Here is a 16,898-nt window from a genome sequence, read left to right as displayed (position 1 = left end):
GCTCACCTCTCCTCTCCTCACTGATAAGCCACGTAAATAAATAGTTTCTCTGCAACAGTTTACACAATCCGTAAGCAACCCTGCCTGAAGCTGTGGGGCACTTGAAATAAACTCTTCTATTACACCTGAGCATGAAAGAAGCTCTTCTCCAAAACTGCCTTAAGTAGAGAGGATGCAGGCAATCCTTCATCCATCGGCCGCCAGGCAAGAGAATGGCCATGGGCAAGTTTTATTTAGTAATAATAGCTAGAACAGACAGGAATGGTGGGAAATGCTGGGCAGCTACCAAGATGCACAGATTACTGGGTCCCAGGGAGCACAGAGCTGTTTCTGGGAGATCTGGGGATGAAGAGGCACAGGCTGCATCTCAGCACCCTGGGGGGACAGGGAGAAGAAGGACTGAGGTGGGATCCAGCCGTGTTCAGAGCCCCACTGCAGGTGACGGACAGAACTCTGCCTCAAGGTTATCCTTTGAAGCGGAGAAAAAAGGGGTTACTGCCTGCAGTACCCAAACAGGGGTGGGCTGGGGAAGGAGAGCTCAAGGCAAGAAGTTGCAGCCTATCTTTGAGCCAAAGTGATGTGAAAGCAGAGGACCCTGAATACAACGCGCCTGCAGAAGCAGCTGAACTGTGTCGCTGAGTGTAAGATGAGTTTCCTAAGGACAAAGGGCATCAAGGCTGAATGGATTTATTTCCTTTATCAAGCAGGAAAAATATTTATCTCTGGTTTTTAAATTTACAGCTTGACAAGCTGTGTGTATCTCATATTGACTCCTTGGAGTACAGTGGGGCAGGTGAGGTGAAAACAGCCACCATGGCCTTAGTCACACTTCAGAGGAAGAAACTAGTTGAAGGCAAGGCAGAAATGCCACCCTGGAGCCTTTAGGACCAGTGAGCCCAGGTCCCCTCTGCCATACAAGCAGGACACGGATCTTTTCCAGCCCCGCACACCCGTGCAAAGCAGGCTTGAACTGCGACCAGGTGCATTCGGCATCACTACTGCAAGGCAAGGAAGGATTGTGCCCAGCCACTTTGGTCCCTTCTCCCAAATTAGGGAATCTGTACGCAGACCCGCAACCTCCTCCCTCACCAGGCATCACCCAGCCTGTAGCTCGCCTTTTCTTCCTTGCCACCCACCTGGGCAACCGCTTCGCCTTACGCCATGGACTCTTCTTTTGCAGCCATTTGCGTGTAGCACCCGAAGGTGCCCTGGCAAGGAGGGATTTGGCTGTTTTGCCACCGTAACCGCTTCCCGAGGCTGCCCGAGGAGCGTGGCGGCAGGGTGGGCTGGGGCAGGGCCACACTGCTGCTGCTGCCGTTATAAATTTGGTCTTGCTGGGGGAAGATGGCTGCCGCTCTTAGGAGCTGGGCTTGTGTGCAGGCAAGAGGAAAGCAACCGCCCTCTTTGCAAAGGTGGAAAAAAAGTTGTGCTGAGCTCTGCCTCTTTGCAAAGCCCCCTGCTCCAAGCCCTCCTCTTGCGGGGGGGGGGGGGGGGGGGGGGGGGGGGGTGAAAGGTTTTTTATCTCTTTTGTTATTCAGCAGGGCAAGGGGAGGAGCTGGGCTGTGTAAGAGATCCTGGCTGACATAACCCTTCCCATGCAGGGATCTGGAGAGGGGCCAGGTTGTACCTGAGCATTTTTATTTAAACTAATCCCAGGCATTGCAAATTGAAAGTCATCACAGCGCCAGGTAGAACCAGTTGAGACGGTTGCTGAAGGGTGTTTTTCTTGCCCGGGTGTAGTAAAGCAGTCTCGAGGTACGTTGTTTATCGCTAACCCCGGGAGTATGTTCTGGAGGTGCCGGAGCACATTTGGCAAGCTGAGCTCGCTCAGCCTTTCTGGGTGGTTTTGGGAAAACCCTGCCCAAGAAGCCTTTAAGGAAACTGAGTAGCTGTGATTGAGAGGCTCAGCCTCATTATGCTTAAAAATTTGGGCAAACTGGAAAGCAAAGGGCTGGCTAGCAGATGCTCAAGGCAGTCTTGGCTGCAGCCTAGCATTTCTGGGTGAAGAGGAGACCGGGTGCCACCTGGCCAGCATGGGGTCCGAAGCGGCCCCCAGGCACCTTTCCCTGCCCTTTGCTGAGTACGGGGGCAGACCTCACGAGCTGGGGGGAAGCAGGTTGCTGGAGGTGCCTCCCTGGTGCTTGTCAGTTCAAAGAAAGCAGCCAGCAAGCAGTAAGTAAGCAGCAGGTGAGGGCTGCCCGGGCCGTCTCCGGCATGCCGGCTGCCACCGAGCATGGCCGGCTCTGGTCCCTGGCTTTCCCTCCTCCTCTCTGCTGACGGCTCCTCTGAGCTGGGGCTCTTCCTCCCTGTCCGCCTGTCTAGCCCTGTGCCTGGCAGCTTGGGGAGGGAAAACCCACTCTGGATAAAGCTTCTTTTCTTTTCCCAACCCTGGCTCTGAACCCTGCAATAAGCGTTGCCCTCCTCAACCCAGCTGAGCAAGTAAGGTTGGTGTCCAGTGCTGGGGGAGAGAGCAAGGCGGGGGGGGGGGGGAACGACAACTTTCAGTCCTCCGGTATAAGGCCAGGAGGTGCAAAGTGCAACCCTACAAAGCAACCCGGCGCTGCTGGCAAAGATTCTGTGCCAGGCAGTATGGGTGCCAAGGCACGTAGACCCCTCGGTGTGGCGAGGACTGGGTAGGAATCGCCTGTGCTGCCACTGGGAACAGATACGGTCTCAATAATAGCACCTGGCGTGGCACTCCTGATGAGGTCATGCAAACACTGAGTAATTATCCCTTAACCTCTCCACCAATAAGTCCTAATTAATTGCCTCTGCCAAGCAGGTAAATGATAATCGTCTCGGTTTGAGAGCTAGCTAGTGGCAGTGATCCTGTGCTGTAGAAGCAGACCGTTCTGAGTGACCACTGCACATTGACAGTCAGCCCATCAGCTGCAGAGCCACTTTCTTAAATGGCAGTAAATCAAAGGTCAGTGCAAATGGCAAGGCACTGCACCACACAAGGGTGCATTGCTGCCTGCACGTCATACAGGCTGGGAGCTCGCCAAAATTTCTGCACTGATTACGGAGGAGGCTTAGATCTGCTCAGTTTGCCCTAGACCCATCTTCTGCCACCGAAATGTAAGCAGAAGTTGAAGACTTATAGTAGTTCAAGATTTCTGGCATCTGGCTGCCCAGCTGGGATGCTGCTCTGCTCCCACCCAGCCTGGCTGTGCAGATCGAGCATGGTGACATGTGCAGTCATCCTGGTGGGTCCCAGAAGTGCTGGGCCTTCTACACTGGGCACCGTGCAGATACTAAATGTGATTCTCACTGGGAAATTTAGGTTTGCTTTGAACATGTCACATGGTGCCTACACACCAGGATGTCCTAGGCAGAAGTGTAATTATGGGTGCTCTGGCAGTGGGAGACAAACAAAAGTACAGTCCATGTCCTGCCAGCAGTATGCATACATAAGTGTGCACACTGGGGACTGAAGGGATACCTGTCAGTCCTGTAACAACAGGATGCTTGATCTCACCTGGAGGTCGGGCAAGCAATATGCCTGAGTGGGAGGAGAAGTGTTATTCCAGTTTTGCAGCATAAACTTTTATTCCCTGGGACATGTTACTGATTGCTTCTCTCTTTGTCTCTCTAGTGAGGATGCAGCAGAGACAATAGCAATAGACTCTAACAATCAGCCGAAGTCTCCACTGGAAAAGTTTATGGTCAGACTGTGTACACATCACCAGAAGCAATTCATTCGTGTGCTAAACGACATATACACTGAAGTACAACCAGACTCTGAAGGCCAGCAGTTGTCTGAATCCAAGAGCATGGAGGCCTCTACTTGTGGCTCTGGTTGTAGCCAGCGAAGCACTGAAAATCATGATAAGGGTGGTACTTGTACTGAATCAAAGCCCCCTTCTTCCTCAGACCTGGGACAGTCGGGGTCCGATGTCCCCCTGCATGTTACAGGACAAGCCCTGAAGCAGCCAGCAGAGCTGAAGTCTCTGGACAGAGCAGAGAGCTCCAGTCCTGCTTTGAGAAGGGACTTCGAGCTCCCCGTCACGAGGCTTCGTTCTGCTAGTCCAAAGGATAACTCCACCCAAGGATACCTCAGCACGTTGAACTCTTCCTCTTTGAATTTCCATCATGCCGTGAAGAGCCTGGAAGGGCAGCAAGCTGCTGGACACGAGCAAGAAGCCGGTGTCAGAAAGTGTGAGGACAATAAAGAGCAGCTAGCAGGTAAGACTCTTGTGGAAGGTTATATCTCGGTCAAAGTGGCAAATGTGAACGGCAGCGAGGACAGCTTAGACAGCTGTCTGGGGTCCCAAAAGAGCTCTTTCAGAGCTCTGCCGGAAGAGTCCTGGGATCCTGGCTTTGCGGTGACCCCCCCTCGCAGAGCCGACAAAGAGAACACTTTGCAATGCAGCTCGAAAGCATCTTTGCACCAGGACTTAGACACAAAAGAACAAGATGCGAGACCAAAGCAAGAAAACCACCTGCACGCCATGGCCAAGGGCAAGGCAGGCTGCCACCTGCACCCGGCCGACAAGGGCCCGCTCGACAAGTCCAAAGAGGGCTGGCTGCCCGCCGGTGCTGCGCCAGCCGCCCACCGGACCCCCGGCGGGCACCCCCGCGCCAAGGCAGCCTCCCTCAGATCCACTCGGAAGAGCAAGAAGGCATCGGGGCTGAGGATCAACGACTACGACAACCAGTGCGACGTGGTCTACATCAGCCAGCCCATCACCGAGTGCCATTTCGAGAGCCAGCGGTCGGTGTCGTCCCGGAAGACGGCGAGGAAGAGCACGCGGGGGTACTACTTCAACGGGGAGTGCTGCGAGCTCCCGACTGTCCGCACGCTGGTTAAGAGCTCCCGGGCAGAGGAGAGGGGGAGCAGCCCGGCATTGCGAACAGAGACCCTTGTAAGCGCCAAGCCACCCCTGGTGCTCTCGGTGGGGGGGTCTACAGGGGCAGGACGGGAAGGCGAGAAGAGGGTTTCCCTGAGGCTCCTGGCTAAAGGGGCACCAACCAGCCGTGAAACAAAAGAGAGAGCTGAGCTGGGCTCTGTGCAGCCCCGGGATACCCGGGCACTGCGGTCGAGGGAAGCCACCATGGCCGTGCCCTTCTTCTCCCTCTCTGCTCCACCCAGCCCCCAGAAAGAGGACAGCTTGGCCAGCTCGCCACCCCCTGGCTCCCCTCCCGCCGAAGGAGGGGGGACGAGAGCCGGAGGCACCATCCCCTGGGAGGCTGGCAGCAGCCTGGGCTCCTCTGGGGACAGTGGTGGTGGTGGGCAGGCTGCCGATTTTGCTGCCCTTCCCATCTCAGAAGCACCCGGAGGAGAGGAAGGTTGTCCAGGCTCTGGCGTACAAACTGATCCGGACCTCCCGGCCAGCCCGGAGCCAAAGTCCCCCTTGCAGCCCTCCGCCGCTGCGGACACAGAGCCCCTGGCCCATGATGGTGCCAGGGATCCTGCCCAGCTTCCAGGCGTGGGAGACACAGAGCCCTGTGGGCTGTGTCCGGCAGAGCCTTCCCCATGCTCTCCAGGCCTGCAGGCTCCTGATGAACCCCCTGCCAGCGTGGACGGGGAGAGCCCCCTGGAGCCACCTGCCACCTTGCAGTGCATGGATGTGAACAAAAACATTGATGCTGAACCAGAAGCCGAATTATCAGGTATGGTGGGTGATGCCTCCCTCGAGCAAGAGGAGGCTGTGCTGGCCAGCACAGCCCTCCCCAAAATCTCGGAAGGGGAGGCAGTGCAGAATAACAGCCCAGCAGGTGAAAAAGAGCCTGTTGAAGGGGAAATGCTGCCTGAACCTGACGGCTCAGACACTGCAGGGAAAGACTCTGTCTCTTCCAAAGACAGTGTAGATAAGAAGCGAAAAAAAGGCAGGAGAGCGCTTGTGGCATCAGACCGGCGTCTCCGAAGCCAGCAATCCCAGTCACCCACTGAGGGCAGTGCTGAGGACACTGGTTCTTCCAGCTCTGTGCAGCTTCCTTGCCTTCAGGTCAAAATCTCCAAGAGTCCTGGCGCTAAGCGGTTCAAGAGAGAAGTGCACCTGGATGGGGCAGCATCCCTGCACTTCCCAGATGACTGCTTCCCCAATCTGCTGCTCAAAACCAGCGAGGGGCCGGGCATTGACCAGGCTTCAGAGAGCATCGCTGAGCAGCGGCCAGGTGAGGAGAATGGTGTCACTACCAGACAAACCTATAAAAGCATCTTAGCGAAAGAGACTGCGTCAGAGGTAGAAAATTCCTCTAAAGATGACCCCCCTGCTAATGGCAGCCAAAGTCAACCAGGTGAGATGCTGGAAATCAGCATCCAGGCTGATTCTGAGAAGAGGAGTATTCCCCTCCCTCTGGAGAGCAGCGTGCCTACAAATGATGCCAAGCAAGTGGATGTGAAACCAGGCGATGCCAGTGCAAAGGATGAGGAGGGCTCTGACAGTGCCATGGACATGGGCAAGCTGGAGAACTACGAGCCGGTGGCCAATTCACCTCCATGTCCCAGCAGCAGAGGTGGAAGCAAGCATCTTCCAGCAAAGGCTGTGAAGCATAAAAAGGTCGCCCTGCAGTTTTATAACTTAAGACATGCACCTGCACCTGTAGACACCACAAAAAAGAGCACACCAGGGAAGGAGTCTGTGCAAGCGATCCCCAAACTGAGGGATGAAAGCAGTTCAGGGAATGACAGCTCCTCAGTGTTGGAGGACATAGACACGGCTGACAGCAAACCAAAGTTCATGGAGTGGTGTGCTGAAGAGGAGAACCAGGAGCTCATTGCCGAGTTCAACACCCAGTACATGAAAGTTCAGAAGGGCTGGATTCAGCTGGAGAAGGAGGTGCAGCCAACCCCCAAGGTAAAGAACAAAGCCGACAAACTGAAGGAGATTTGGAAAAGTAAGAAAAGGACACGGAAAAGTAGAGGCTCGCTGGAAGTGCAGAAGCTTTCTCCTGTCCAGATGCTGTTTATGAAGGCCTTTAAGCTGTCCGACATCTGCCAGTGGTTTCTGGAGACGACCGAAACCAGGTCTCTTGTGATCGTGAAGAAACTCAACACCCGTCTCCCGGGGGAGATCCCCCCCATCAAAGTCCCCATGCAGAAGTATTCCTCCTCCAGTCTCTACCCCAGTTCACTGCAAGCAGAACGTTTGAAAAAACATCTCAAGAAGTTTGCTGCCACTACCCCGGCTCGGAATAACCTGAAGAACCAAAAGCTTTGGGCCAAAATTCGGGAGAATGCTGATAAAGCAGAGGCTGAAGAAGCCACCGCTCCCAGCCAGACGTCTCCCACCGACGCTGGCACAGGGGACCTGAGCGAAGACAAAACCATCCAGCCTGCCCCCAGCTTGCCCACGCAGGCCAGCACCCGGATCCTACGCAAATACTCCAACCTGCGGGGCAAGCTGCGAGCCCAGCAACGCATGGTGAAGGCGGAGAAGAAGAGTGATGGCCCGGGGGACCACCCATCCCTGGAGAGCAGGCAGAGCCGGAAAAGCGTGTGCATCAACCCACTGATGTCTCCAAAGTTGGCCTTGCAGATCAAAGCAGATGCCTTTCCCGCTAAATCTCCATCAGTGGATGGGACGGGGAAGGGGCGGAAGGGGAAGAGCAGGTCCCAGGAGGACCTCTCACCCAAAGCCGACCTCCAGCTCAGCAGGAAGAAGAGGACGCTGAAGGAGAGCGGGAGCGCCCAGGAGCGGTCCAGCTCCTCCACCAAGGACAAGCTGCCTGCCAAGAAGGCCAGTAAAATAAAGCATTCGGAGGTCAGCACGAAAGCTCCTGCCACCCGAAAGCAGGCTGCCATGGAGAGGAGCAATAAGCTGGCTAGAAAAATGTCTTTGAAAGAGAAGAGAGTCCCAAAAAGGCAGCTGGAGAAGGTGCGGCTCCCCATGCGGAAGGGCAAGGAGAACACAAGCAGACGGGCCGTGCTGCCTCCTGGCCATGAGGAGCTGGCCAAGTCCCCAAAGCAGAAGCCCCTGGGGGAGTCCTCCACAAGGTCGCAGAAGATGGCCAACAAGAAGCCCAGCGGAGGGAAGACCCTGACGAGGTCCATGAGGAAGATGCAGGAGAGCAGCGGGTCGCAGGGCAAGAGGAAGCTGAGGGCAAAAGTGGACTGTTCGCACAGCAAACGCTCGCGACTGGACCCGAAATAGCAAAGAACCGGTAGCCATGTACAAAACTGATGTATAGTAGTAACCCTTTACCATGCATTAACTAAAGCTGCTTTTATAAGCTGTAGCAAGCCTTTAAAAATCCGCAGTTAAAGGATAATGCCCGTGATTTTAGGCATCGGCAGATGTGTCTCGGACAGAGAGAAGAGGTCGGCCTGTCTGGCTCTGCTGTTCAGAAGGAAGTTTCTGCAGTTTGAACGTTCCTTGGGTTTTTTTAAACTTGGAACCAGGCAGTTTTAGTTAAAAGTACAGTGCCTTATTTATCACTTTAAAAATAAAAATAAGAAGCTCGTCTGTGTGATTTGGAGGCTTGCGTTTTATACTTGAGGCACAAGCACTTGTACTGTAGCAGAAAGAAAACCACCTTTGTGCACATGAAGTAGCTTTCGGCAGCCTTTGCGTGCACGCAAACATTTCCCTTTCCTTCAGAGTCCTCCTTCTGTCTGTCTTCTTAGTGGCATTTAAAGCAAAACCAAAACCATTTCCCATCAGTGAGGGAGAGAAAGGCAAAATCTGTCCTTTGTCGGTTCGTTAGTAGCAGCTGCTGGTGTCCCATACTGTTACCTGCATAAAAGTATTAATTAGCTACTGGTGTGTGTACTGCTGATGGCTGCCTCACTCCCCCATTGCACAGCCCATGGGGTGGGGAGGTCCTGCTCAGGTGGAGGCGGTGGAGGAGATGCTGCGGGTACCAGGCTGCCGCATCCACTGCTGCCGGGCGGGCGTGCTGGGCTGTATCCGTCTTTATTTCTTGCTGGCTTCAGGGATGAACCGGTCCTGCTGTGCCCTGCTTTTGGACAGACCTCCTTCTCCCATTTTGCTGCGCTCATGGTGATTTCTGTGGTCTCTGACGGCAAAGCAGTTTCCGCAGTGCTTTGCTAAAGGTTGAATTTCTCCCTTCTTACGGGCTCGAGCTTCTTCTGATGTTGGTGCTCTGCAAAAGGGGAGCACTGGCCCTCACCCTGTGCTCTTGTCCACGTCTTGCCTAGCACCCTCTTAAGCCAGGATTTGCAGTTGGAGTAGGATTGAGAGAAGGGACTGACTTAAGTTTATTTTTTACCATAATTTGCATTTCATCTGTTTACTAGCAAGTTGCGGTTGGTTTGTTCTTGCTTGTGTCTGGTGCTGTGTAGTCTGAAAGCAGCCAAGCCTCTGCCCTGTCCTGCACGATGCCTTTGCAGGGCTCCTCTGCAAGCCTCTGCAGCACATTTAAAAGCCTGCTGGGAGTCTGCAGCGGCAGAGCAGGGTCATGATGCCTAGCACCTCTGAGAAAAACCTGTTAGAAGTGCACAGAGCATGTGGCTGTGCTGGCTCTGCTGGGTAGGGGTGCTCGGTGGCCGAGAAGGGACCGCTGCGGTCTGTGCTCGGGGAAAGGGCCCTCCTCAGCCATTGCATCTCCACGGCTTCACTTGGCATCGCTGCACAAAGTCCGTTTGCGTGAATCCCGATGCAAGTCTCCTCCTGTGCAGAAAGCAGCGATGCCCGAGAGGGCACCATGTGGGCTCTGGGGTTGCCCAACCTTTAAAGAGTCACTTGCAGGTCCTTGCTCAGCTCCTTGTCCCTGCTCAGAGTAAGGCTCTGGTGCAGGCCACTCATTCAAGAGATGCCTGCCCTGGGGGCAGAGGCCATAGAGGGCTCTGCTGCAATGGGAATTGCTTTTTGAACCCAGATCCCCGAACCTGTGGACTGAAGGTGGAAAGCAGATAATCATCTTTAAATCTTTCATTGTACCTATTTAGAGGATGAAACAAGGCGTTTGAGATTCACACGCCCCTTGCAGAGCACCTCCGGCTCTCTTACAGGTATTCCCTTCCCCCAGCACCGACGCACACGAGGCTGCGGCACATTTTTCTCTTACTGTGAAATGGCTGATTTAAAGAAAAAACCCCCACCTTTACCTTTCCTTTGAATCATCCTAGAATAAGTTAACTCTCTGAACAGCTAGGAAGTGATTAAATCTAGCCTGTCAGTCCCTGTACAGATTAATATGAAGTTATCTATTACTTTAATTTTTACTGCATGCATTAAATATGTCAAACATTCCATCAGAAAAGATTTAAAAGCGTTTCAGGAGAGGTGTGAGGCAGGAGTGCACTGATGGCAGTCATTTGACTGATCTGTACCTTTCTTACAGGTTGTCTTTCCTTCTTGCTTCTCCATCTGTACTTACGGTCCTCTTCTAACCTCCTGCCTCTCGGCAGGCATGCGGGCCCGGCGTTCCCCCTCCTTCCTCTTGGGCCAGGCATGTGTGTAAGCACCCCTCTTACCTCCACTCCTCGTGCTGCTCCCCAGCAGCAAAACCCCTTTTCCCCATCCTTCACAACCTCTCTTTCTCCATCCTTCACCATCACTCCCGAAGCACCTGCGCTAGGCTGCGCATGCAGAGCCATGCGGGGCCCCATGCACCGAGCATTCCTCAGGTCTTTCCCTCTCTCTTGCTTTCTAATTTTTTAGCTGCTCGTAAATGCAGGCTGCTCTGCTCTCCATCTTCTGTGCTTCTGGGAGTGGGAACCTCATTAGGATAAAAACCTTAACAAAGCAAGTGGAGGTAGGCTTTCTGGATGGGGTGTTGCTGGCTGCTCCAGCCTCCTGGCTGCCTTCCTGCACCCTGGGGCTCCACTGGCACCAGTTGGCTCAGCATGGCAAGGGTGGGAGATGGCAGGTGTCACACCGGTGCAGGACCTGGGCACCTGTCCCAATTCAGTGTGCACGGCTTGGCTGAGGCGGTGGTGGGATCAGCGCACTGAGGTTCCTGACAGCGTCCCTGCCAGGCGTCAGCTCCAGAGAGGAATGGCCAGGACCTGTCACGGGGAAAAATCAGAGATACTAAAAGGACAACCATATTCCTCCCAGCCCTTTGAATTTCCAGTCTCGGTCTGTAGTTTTCTGTCATACTGCTGTGTTTCAGCTTAGTTGGATGGAGATTTCCTGTGCTGAAGGCAGGTCTCTATGGGACGAAGCCCTGTCAGCAGATGCTGTAGGAATCACAGGGCTTCAGGATGGAGTGAGGTGGCATTGGCTGGACAGTGTGCAGGCAACGTGGCCTGAGACTCAAAGTGCCTGCAGCTTGTCCCAGGCTCTGATCGCCTTCAGCCAGCAGCTCTGTCCCTTCCTGGGGGATGCCAGAGGCGTTCAGCAAGCCTTGGCTTTCCCACGTTAGATCCAGCATGTCTACACAAAAAGTAATACTCACAAAATCTGTGCAAAGACCCTATTGACTTTTAACAGGAGCTGGGCTGTGCCTCGTAGGTGTAAATCTGAACTTCTGCACCCCTTAATGAGGAAAGGTAGAGGGCGCGTTTTTTGTCAGGATGGGGCTGAGAAGAGGATTCTGGGCTGGGCTGTGAGTTGTTATTCTTGTCTTCAGAAAGCAAATGAAGAAAAAGCAAATAATTCTGAGGGTTTTTTTCAAAGAAAAACATTTTAAAATACAATTGCCCCAGCCTGCTGCCTGGGACCAGACCAGGCGAGGAGTGTACTGCCTGTCCCTCGTGGGCACCTAGCTCAGGTGGGCAGATGGCAGAGCAGCACCTTAGGCATCTGCAGGGACAGGGAGCAGCAGGTTTCCAGACGTGCCGAGCCATGGGGCTGTCCCCATGGGGTGAGATGGTCTGGGGTCTTGTCAGCAGGGACCCCCCTGCTCCACTGTTCTTGGGTCTGGTCCCTGGTGCTGCAGTCCCTGCAGGGCTCTCCCCGCTGGGCACAAAAAAACCTGCTCAGAGCTGCTCCGCTCTCTGCCTCCTCTCTTTTCCTCCCAACAACTCCCCCTTACTTAAAAATTACAATTTTAAGGAAAACTGGAGTGATTCTTCTCTACATCGAGCTGTTTGTGAGGAGCTGGCAGGAGTGTTTCCTCCTGCGACTGCTGCGCTGAGTGGTGGGTTTAACTTATGCAGGTAGTCTTTGCAGAGGTCAGGCTTGTTTGCTGAGGGATGGATAGGGTGAAGCCATTGCCTGACTGAGTTATTGCAGCAAGCACTTGGGGCTTGACCTTTCCAGCCCACCCCGAGGTGGGAATATCATTGCTTTAGTACAAGTTCTCTGAATTACAGATTTGTGCAATCCTTTGGGTTACCCCAGGGGAGGATGCCCCAGGGGTGAGGTAGGCCAGCAGTGGTCGTCATCTCTAGAAAAGCGTTAAGGTTTTCTGCTCTGAGGAAACCCCCAGCTCCTTGCTGGGCTCCTTTCCTTGCTGTCACTGCTCCAGGAGATGCCGTCTTTGGCCCCTCTGCCTCTCCTGTGTGCATTCTCCACTTGATACCGGTAGTATCTGTATCTGCAGGACTTGCAGGTTAAAAGGCCTGCTTTTAATATACTTAACGCTTGCTTTTGTGAGTGCTTTATTTTGGGGCAGGAAGGAGGAATGCTGTAACTTGCTAGAAAATTAAATTTCAATTTAATTTGCTAGCAAATTAAAGGGTCTGCATGTGAGGTGACTACCTGGCAGGGTGGCATTGCCTGGATAGCTTCATTTTCTTTATCAGTGCTCAGATGCTTGAATTTTTTCTCCTTTCTATTTTTCCCAATCAGTCCTCGTGTTGCATTACTCTCTTCCAATTTTACTTTCCAGTTTCCTCTCTGCACACAGCCACGTTTCAGCTAGAGCGGTGCACAAGAGACACAAAAATAAGTAGAGGTGATAGCATACATATATAACCTGTCGCTCTTTGTTAATGACTTGGGACATGCACTACCTGTGTCTGTCTGTTCTGCAGCGAGGCAGCGGTGAGGTGTGCTGCTGAGGCACGGCCCCTGCTTTGGAGCAACCTGTTTCCAATAAATGCAGCTTCTGTGCAATGCAAGGGGTGCACAGGGAGCTGCAGACAATCTTAATGAATGGAGGGAAATGAGCAACGCGATTTATTGCCTTATTCCACACGGGCATGGAGTGTGTTTCGGTTTGCCATGGTGCAGAGCTGCCCACTGGCACTACCACAGTGCCATCCTCAGCTCCACAGCCTCATTGCGCTCCTCCTCCGGGCCACCCCGCAGCTCCCTGCTCTGCTTCTTCAGCTCTGGATTTCAGCAGAAGTGCTGTGTCCCACAAAACAGACCTCTTCTCTTTCCATTACTTTGGCTTTCCTTGCTGGCCACTTTCTCATCCTATTCCTGAAACTAGTCTCCATCCCAGCTCCGTGGTCCATGTACCAGGAGCAGCATCTTCTTAGCTCTGCACCTCCACAGATGTTCTTACTGTCCCTCGGCTGCCAGCCCCCCTCTCTCACTGGCACGGTTATCTTTTCCTCTCTCACCTTGTCATCGGCAGCTCCAGGTGGGTCTTCACACTTCACGTGGTCAGGAACCATCTACCTTACCTAAACTCTGGGAGGGGCTGGCTTTGCTGAGCTCAGAGTCAAAATCTACCTGTGGGGGGTTGAGGGCTGCAGCAAGAGCAGTTTGAGCCCAGGACGGCTCCTTGTATCTGTAGCTGTTAGGGTCTTGTCTAGCAATGCTAGCCCTGGGATGGGTTTCTCTGCTGACGGGATGCATGCAGTATATCCAAGGTGTGCACGTGTTTATATTCATCACTGATGAGGTCCTTTTTGCTCACGTTTGCTGCGTGCCGTGGTGTTTCTGTGTTCAACTGCCAACAGGTCAGTGAGATGCATTTGCAGCAAACCTTCTCCAAAGAGCTGTTTAGCCGGTGCTGACGCTTTCAGCAAACTTTCTGCCACGTTGGTGATCATCCTCCGTGAGCTGGGAGAGCAGGATGAACTCGTCGCCGCTGCTCTCCGCGTCCCTGTCCCTCCCGCGCTGAGGGGAGCCATGCGGTGCTGGACCGAGTGGGCTGGCGAGCTGCCCGAGCCGCTTTTTGCCTATGTGTGGATGAGCGAAGCTGCATCCCAGCTCGCATCCCAGCCGCTTGCACGGCACCTCTGGAAATGCTGGTGTTTCCGAAAGCTCTGCCAGCCCCTGCTAACACCCTGGGAAATAGAGAGTCAATCTCAGAAGGACACAGATGTACTGCTGCCCTACTCTAACTGATGGACAGTTTCTCTCTCCAGCTCGTATTCTTTCAGCCTGACAACTGCATTCCCAGTTGAAGGCAACTGGGAAAACTGCAGTTCCCAGCCTCCCGCAGGCATGGGCAATGCCTGGGGCAGCAGGGAAGTGCGTTCTGCCGTCCGGCTCGGGCTCTGGCCTTCCCACCACCGGCGGTCGCGCCGGGGGAAGAGGGCTGAGCCCCAGCCAAGGCGGGCTCGGGTCCGCATCCTGGGGCTGTACACCTGGACAGCCCAGGAGCGAGGCGGGGGTAGGCCCCCCTGCCAGGGAACACCGCTGCAGCTTTTCTTGTAGTGGTAGGTTTTTTGAGCAAACCACGAGGCTACGATGTCCCCGCAATCGCGCGCGTCCCCCCCTCCGTGTGTCGTAGCGTCCCTTCGGCCCATCCTTTAGCTTGGTGGTTGTGAAATGAATCCATCTGTTCTAAGATGTTCTCAGGAGTTCTTGTTTGTATTAAGCTCACCCCTAGGCTTAGCAGAAATCACGGTCCCCGTCCTTCCTCCTCCCCTCCCCGCGGACAAGCCCTCTCTTTCACGAGCACTTCCACCCCCTTCCCGAAGGGCGGCGGGGGGGGGGCAGCTGGCGGTTTCGATTCAGGGCACGTTGGCAGCTTGGGGGGCAGCCGGAGGAGCTGGGGTACAGCCGGCCGGCGTTCGCAGTGTGGGTCGGGAGGCCGGGCGGTCCCTCGGGCTGCGTTGCTAGCCAGTGTTTTCTAAGTCTGTTTGTAAGAGTACCTAATTTTAAAATGAAATGTGAATATATATTATGTGTAGGTGCCATGTAAGATAGTGTTGTGCTAGGCAGCAGGATGCTAACCTACTTTTTAAGCTTTTTGGGGGCAGGAAAAAGCATTTTTCTCTCACTTCATGCTCACAGACCTAATATTGTAAATAGTTTTTTTTAATATTTATTTCATGGGCTTTCCACAGGTTCTTGTTCTGACTGGTGTGTCGGTTGGTGGGGCTGTATCGCCCAGCGTGCCGCAACCAAAGGGCTGGCTATTGCGTGGGGGGACGGGTCGGGATGGGGTGGGTGGGGGGGGTGGTGTTTGGTTTGGGTTTTTTATGTCACATCGAAGTTGAAGCATTAACTCTTTCTCTTCATCTCATTTTGATGATGTCAGACCTGGTCGATGGCCACGGTCCCCGGGGAGGCAGTGAGCTCCCGTGGCCGGCCGGGATGGCCGTTCCCCGGGGCGGGGAGCACTGCAAGCAATAAGATTTGTAGTAATAATGTCTGCTTCGATGGCAGGGGCTCTTGGGGCTCGGGGCCCGGTGGGAATAACCCCACTCCCAGTGGGGGCTCAGTCCAGCATGGCATGATGGGGGTGGGGGGGGGGCACACACGATAGCTCTTGGCCTGGAGATGCCCAAGGAGGCGTCCCCAGGGATGCAGGAGGTGGGGGCTGCCGTCACCCCCAAGGAAACAACCCCCCCCCAGAACAGCCAGGGTAGGGTAGGTAGTTACTGATGGCAAACTCCTGCTAGCGAATTACTGCAGTAAGCAGCTGCCTTTGGGGCTCCTGCACTTCCTGCGGGTATGGGTGACCCAAGGGAGCGCACTGCTGTCGCCGTTACAATCCCAGTGCTGGCTCCAGAAGGTCGTTTGCTCATTTGATTGCCATTCTGCAATTTTTATTCTCCTTCTAGGGGGTTTGAGGTCATTTGGTTGGTTTTTTCCTAAGTGTGTTTGGACTTTTTTTTTTTTTTAATCCTTTTTGCCTGGAGGTGTTTGCTGGCTCTGCTCCCCCCAGCCTGGCTGGCTGTGTGGGGCAGCGTCAGCAGGATCATTGCTACTTTTATGGTGATGGGTCCCTGACTTTGGAGGGTGGAGCAGGGAGTGCTGCCGGGTCCTGGCCCTGCAGGAGCCCTCGCCAGACCCATGTTTCCTTTGCCCTTGGAACAGGTGTGTATGAAAAAAAAGAAAAGGGAAAAAAAGGCAACAACAGCCCAGTAAATTTTTCTTTTATAAGATGCTCAGCATTTAAATATTATCTCCACCCCGACGGCAAATGTTTTTCCTTCATCTGTGTCTACTTCCCTGGGAGAGTTTTGTTTCTCTGTTTCTGTATGAATTTTAGACACTGAGCTGAAAAGTCCTCCTGTCTGGTACTGTATGTTTGAGCCTAAGCAATGTGAACTGTACAGACCAGCGATGGGAAATGGGAGCCGGTGACTGCACCTGGGAGAGCCATGGCTTGGGACGGCATTCCCGGCTGCTCTGGGGAGTGGGAAGTACTGCGTCGCAAGTTGGGAAAATGAACTGTCTGCTGTGAATTCTCAGTTGGAAATGCGGAGAGGGGTTTCCATTAGATAATGTTTACATACCTCACCTGACAAACCTTTGAAAGTGTATATAAAAAAAAAAAAGAAAATAAAATTATATTAAGTTGCTTTAAATCAATATGTATAGCTATAAGAGCTGGGTCATTTGAACTTTGAATATGTATCAACTCTCTAAATGTTGACATTTTGTGAACTCTGTGCTCCTGTCTTTTATTTCATCCTAGCCTATGGAAGAAGTTGTGTTCTTGTTCCAGGTAAAAGGTCCCTGACTCAGATCTGAACTCCTCAAGGATTCCCACCACCTTGTTTTCTTTTCTTCCTCCACTGTCGATATTCACCCTATGAGCTTTCTAAAGGTCCGTATTTTATTGCAGCTTATTAAACGTTTCTTTGATATCAACGTTTGTTTGGTGTGGTAACTGGGGAAGGGCAAAGGTGAGTGAGTGCACGAAGGTGGGGCAGCAGGCTGGCACCCTCTGGGTGGGACCCCCCTTCT

General features: G+C 53.6%; 1 protein-coding gene across 3 annotated transcripts in view; it reads left to right on the top strand.

The window, feature by feature from the left end:
- LCOR (ligand dependent nuclear receptor corepressor) overlaps positions 1-15,119 on the top strand; it is an 89,333-nt gene extending 74,214 nt beyond the window's left edge. For all 3 annotated transcript variants that reach the window (XM_049810003.1, XM_049810005.1, XM_049810004.1), the window contains one exon: positions 3,596-15,119. In XM_049810003.1, the coding sequence (XP_049665960.1) occupies positions 3,596-8,096 (4,501 nt within the window). In that variant the 3' untranslated portion in view covers positions 8,097-15,119. The remainder of the gene's footprint in view (positions 1-3,595) is intronic.
- The last annotated feature ends 1,779 nt before the right edge of the window (positions 15,120-16,898 follow it).

Source organism: Accipiter gentilis, chromosome 9 (genome assembly GCF_929443795.1).
Source record: "Accipiter gentilis chromosome 9, bAccGen1.1, whole genome shotgun sequence".
Taxonomy (NCBI): domain Eukaryota; kingdom Metazoa; phylum Chordata; class Aves; order Accipitriformes; family Accipitridae; genus Astur; species Astur gentilis.
Note: the sequence above shows the minus strand (reverse complement) of the source record. Positions and strands in the feature narration are given on the sequence as shown.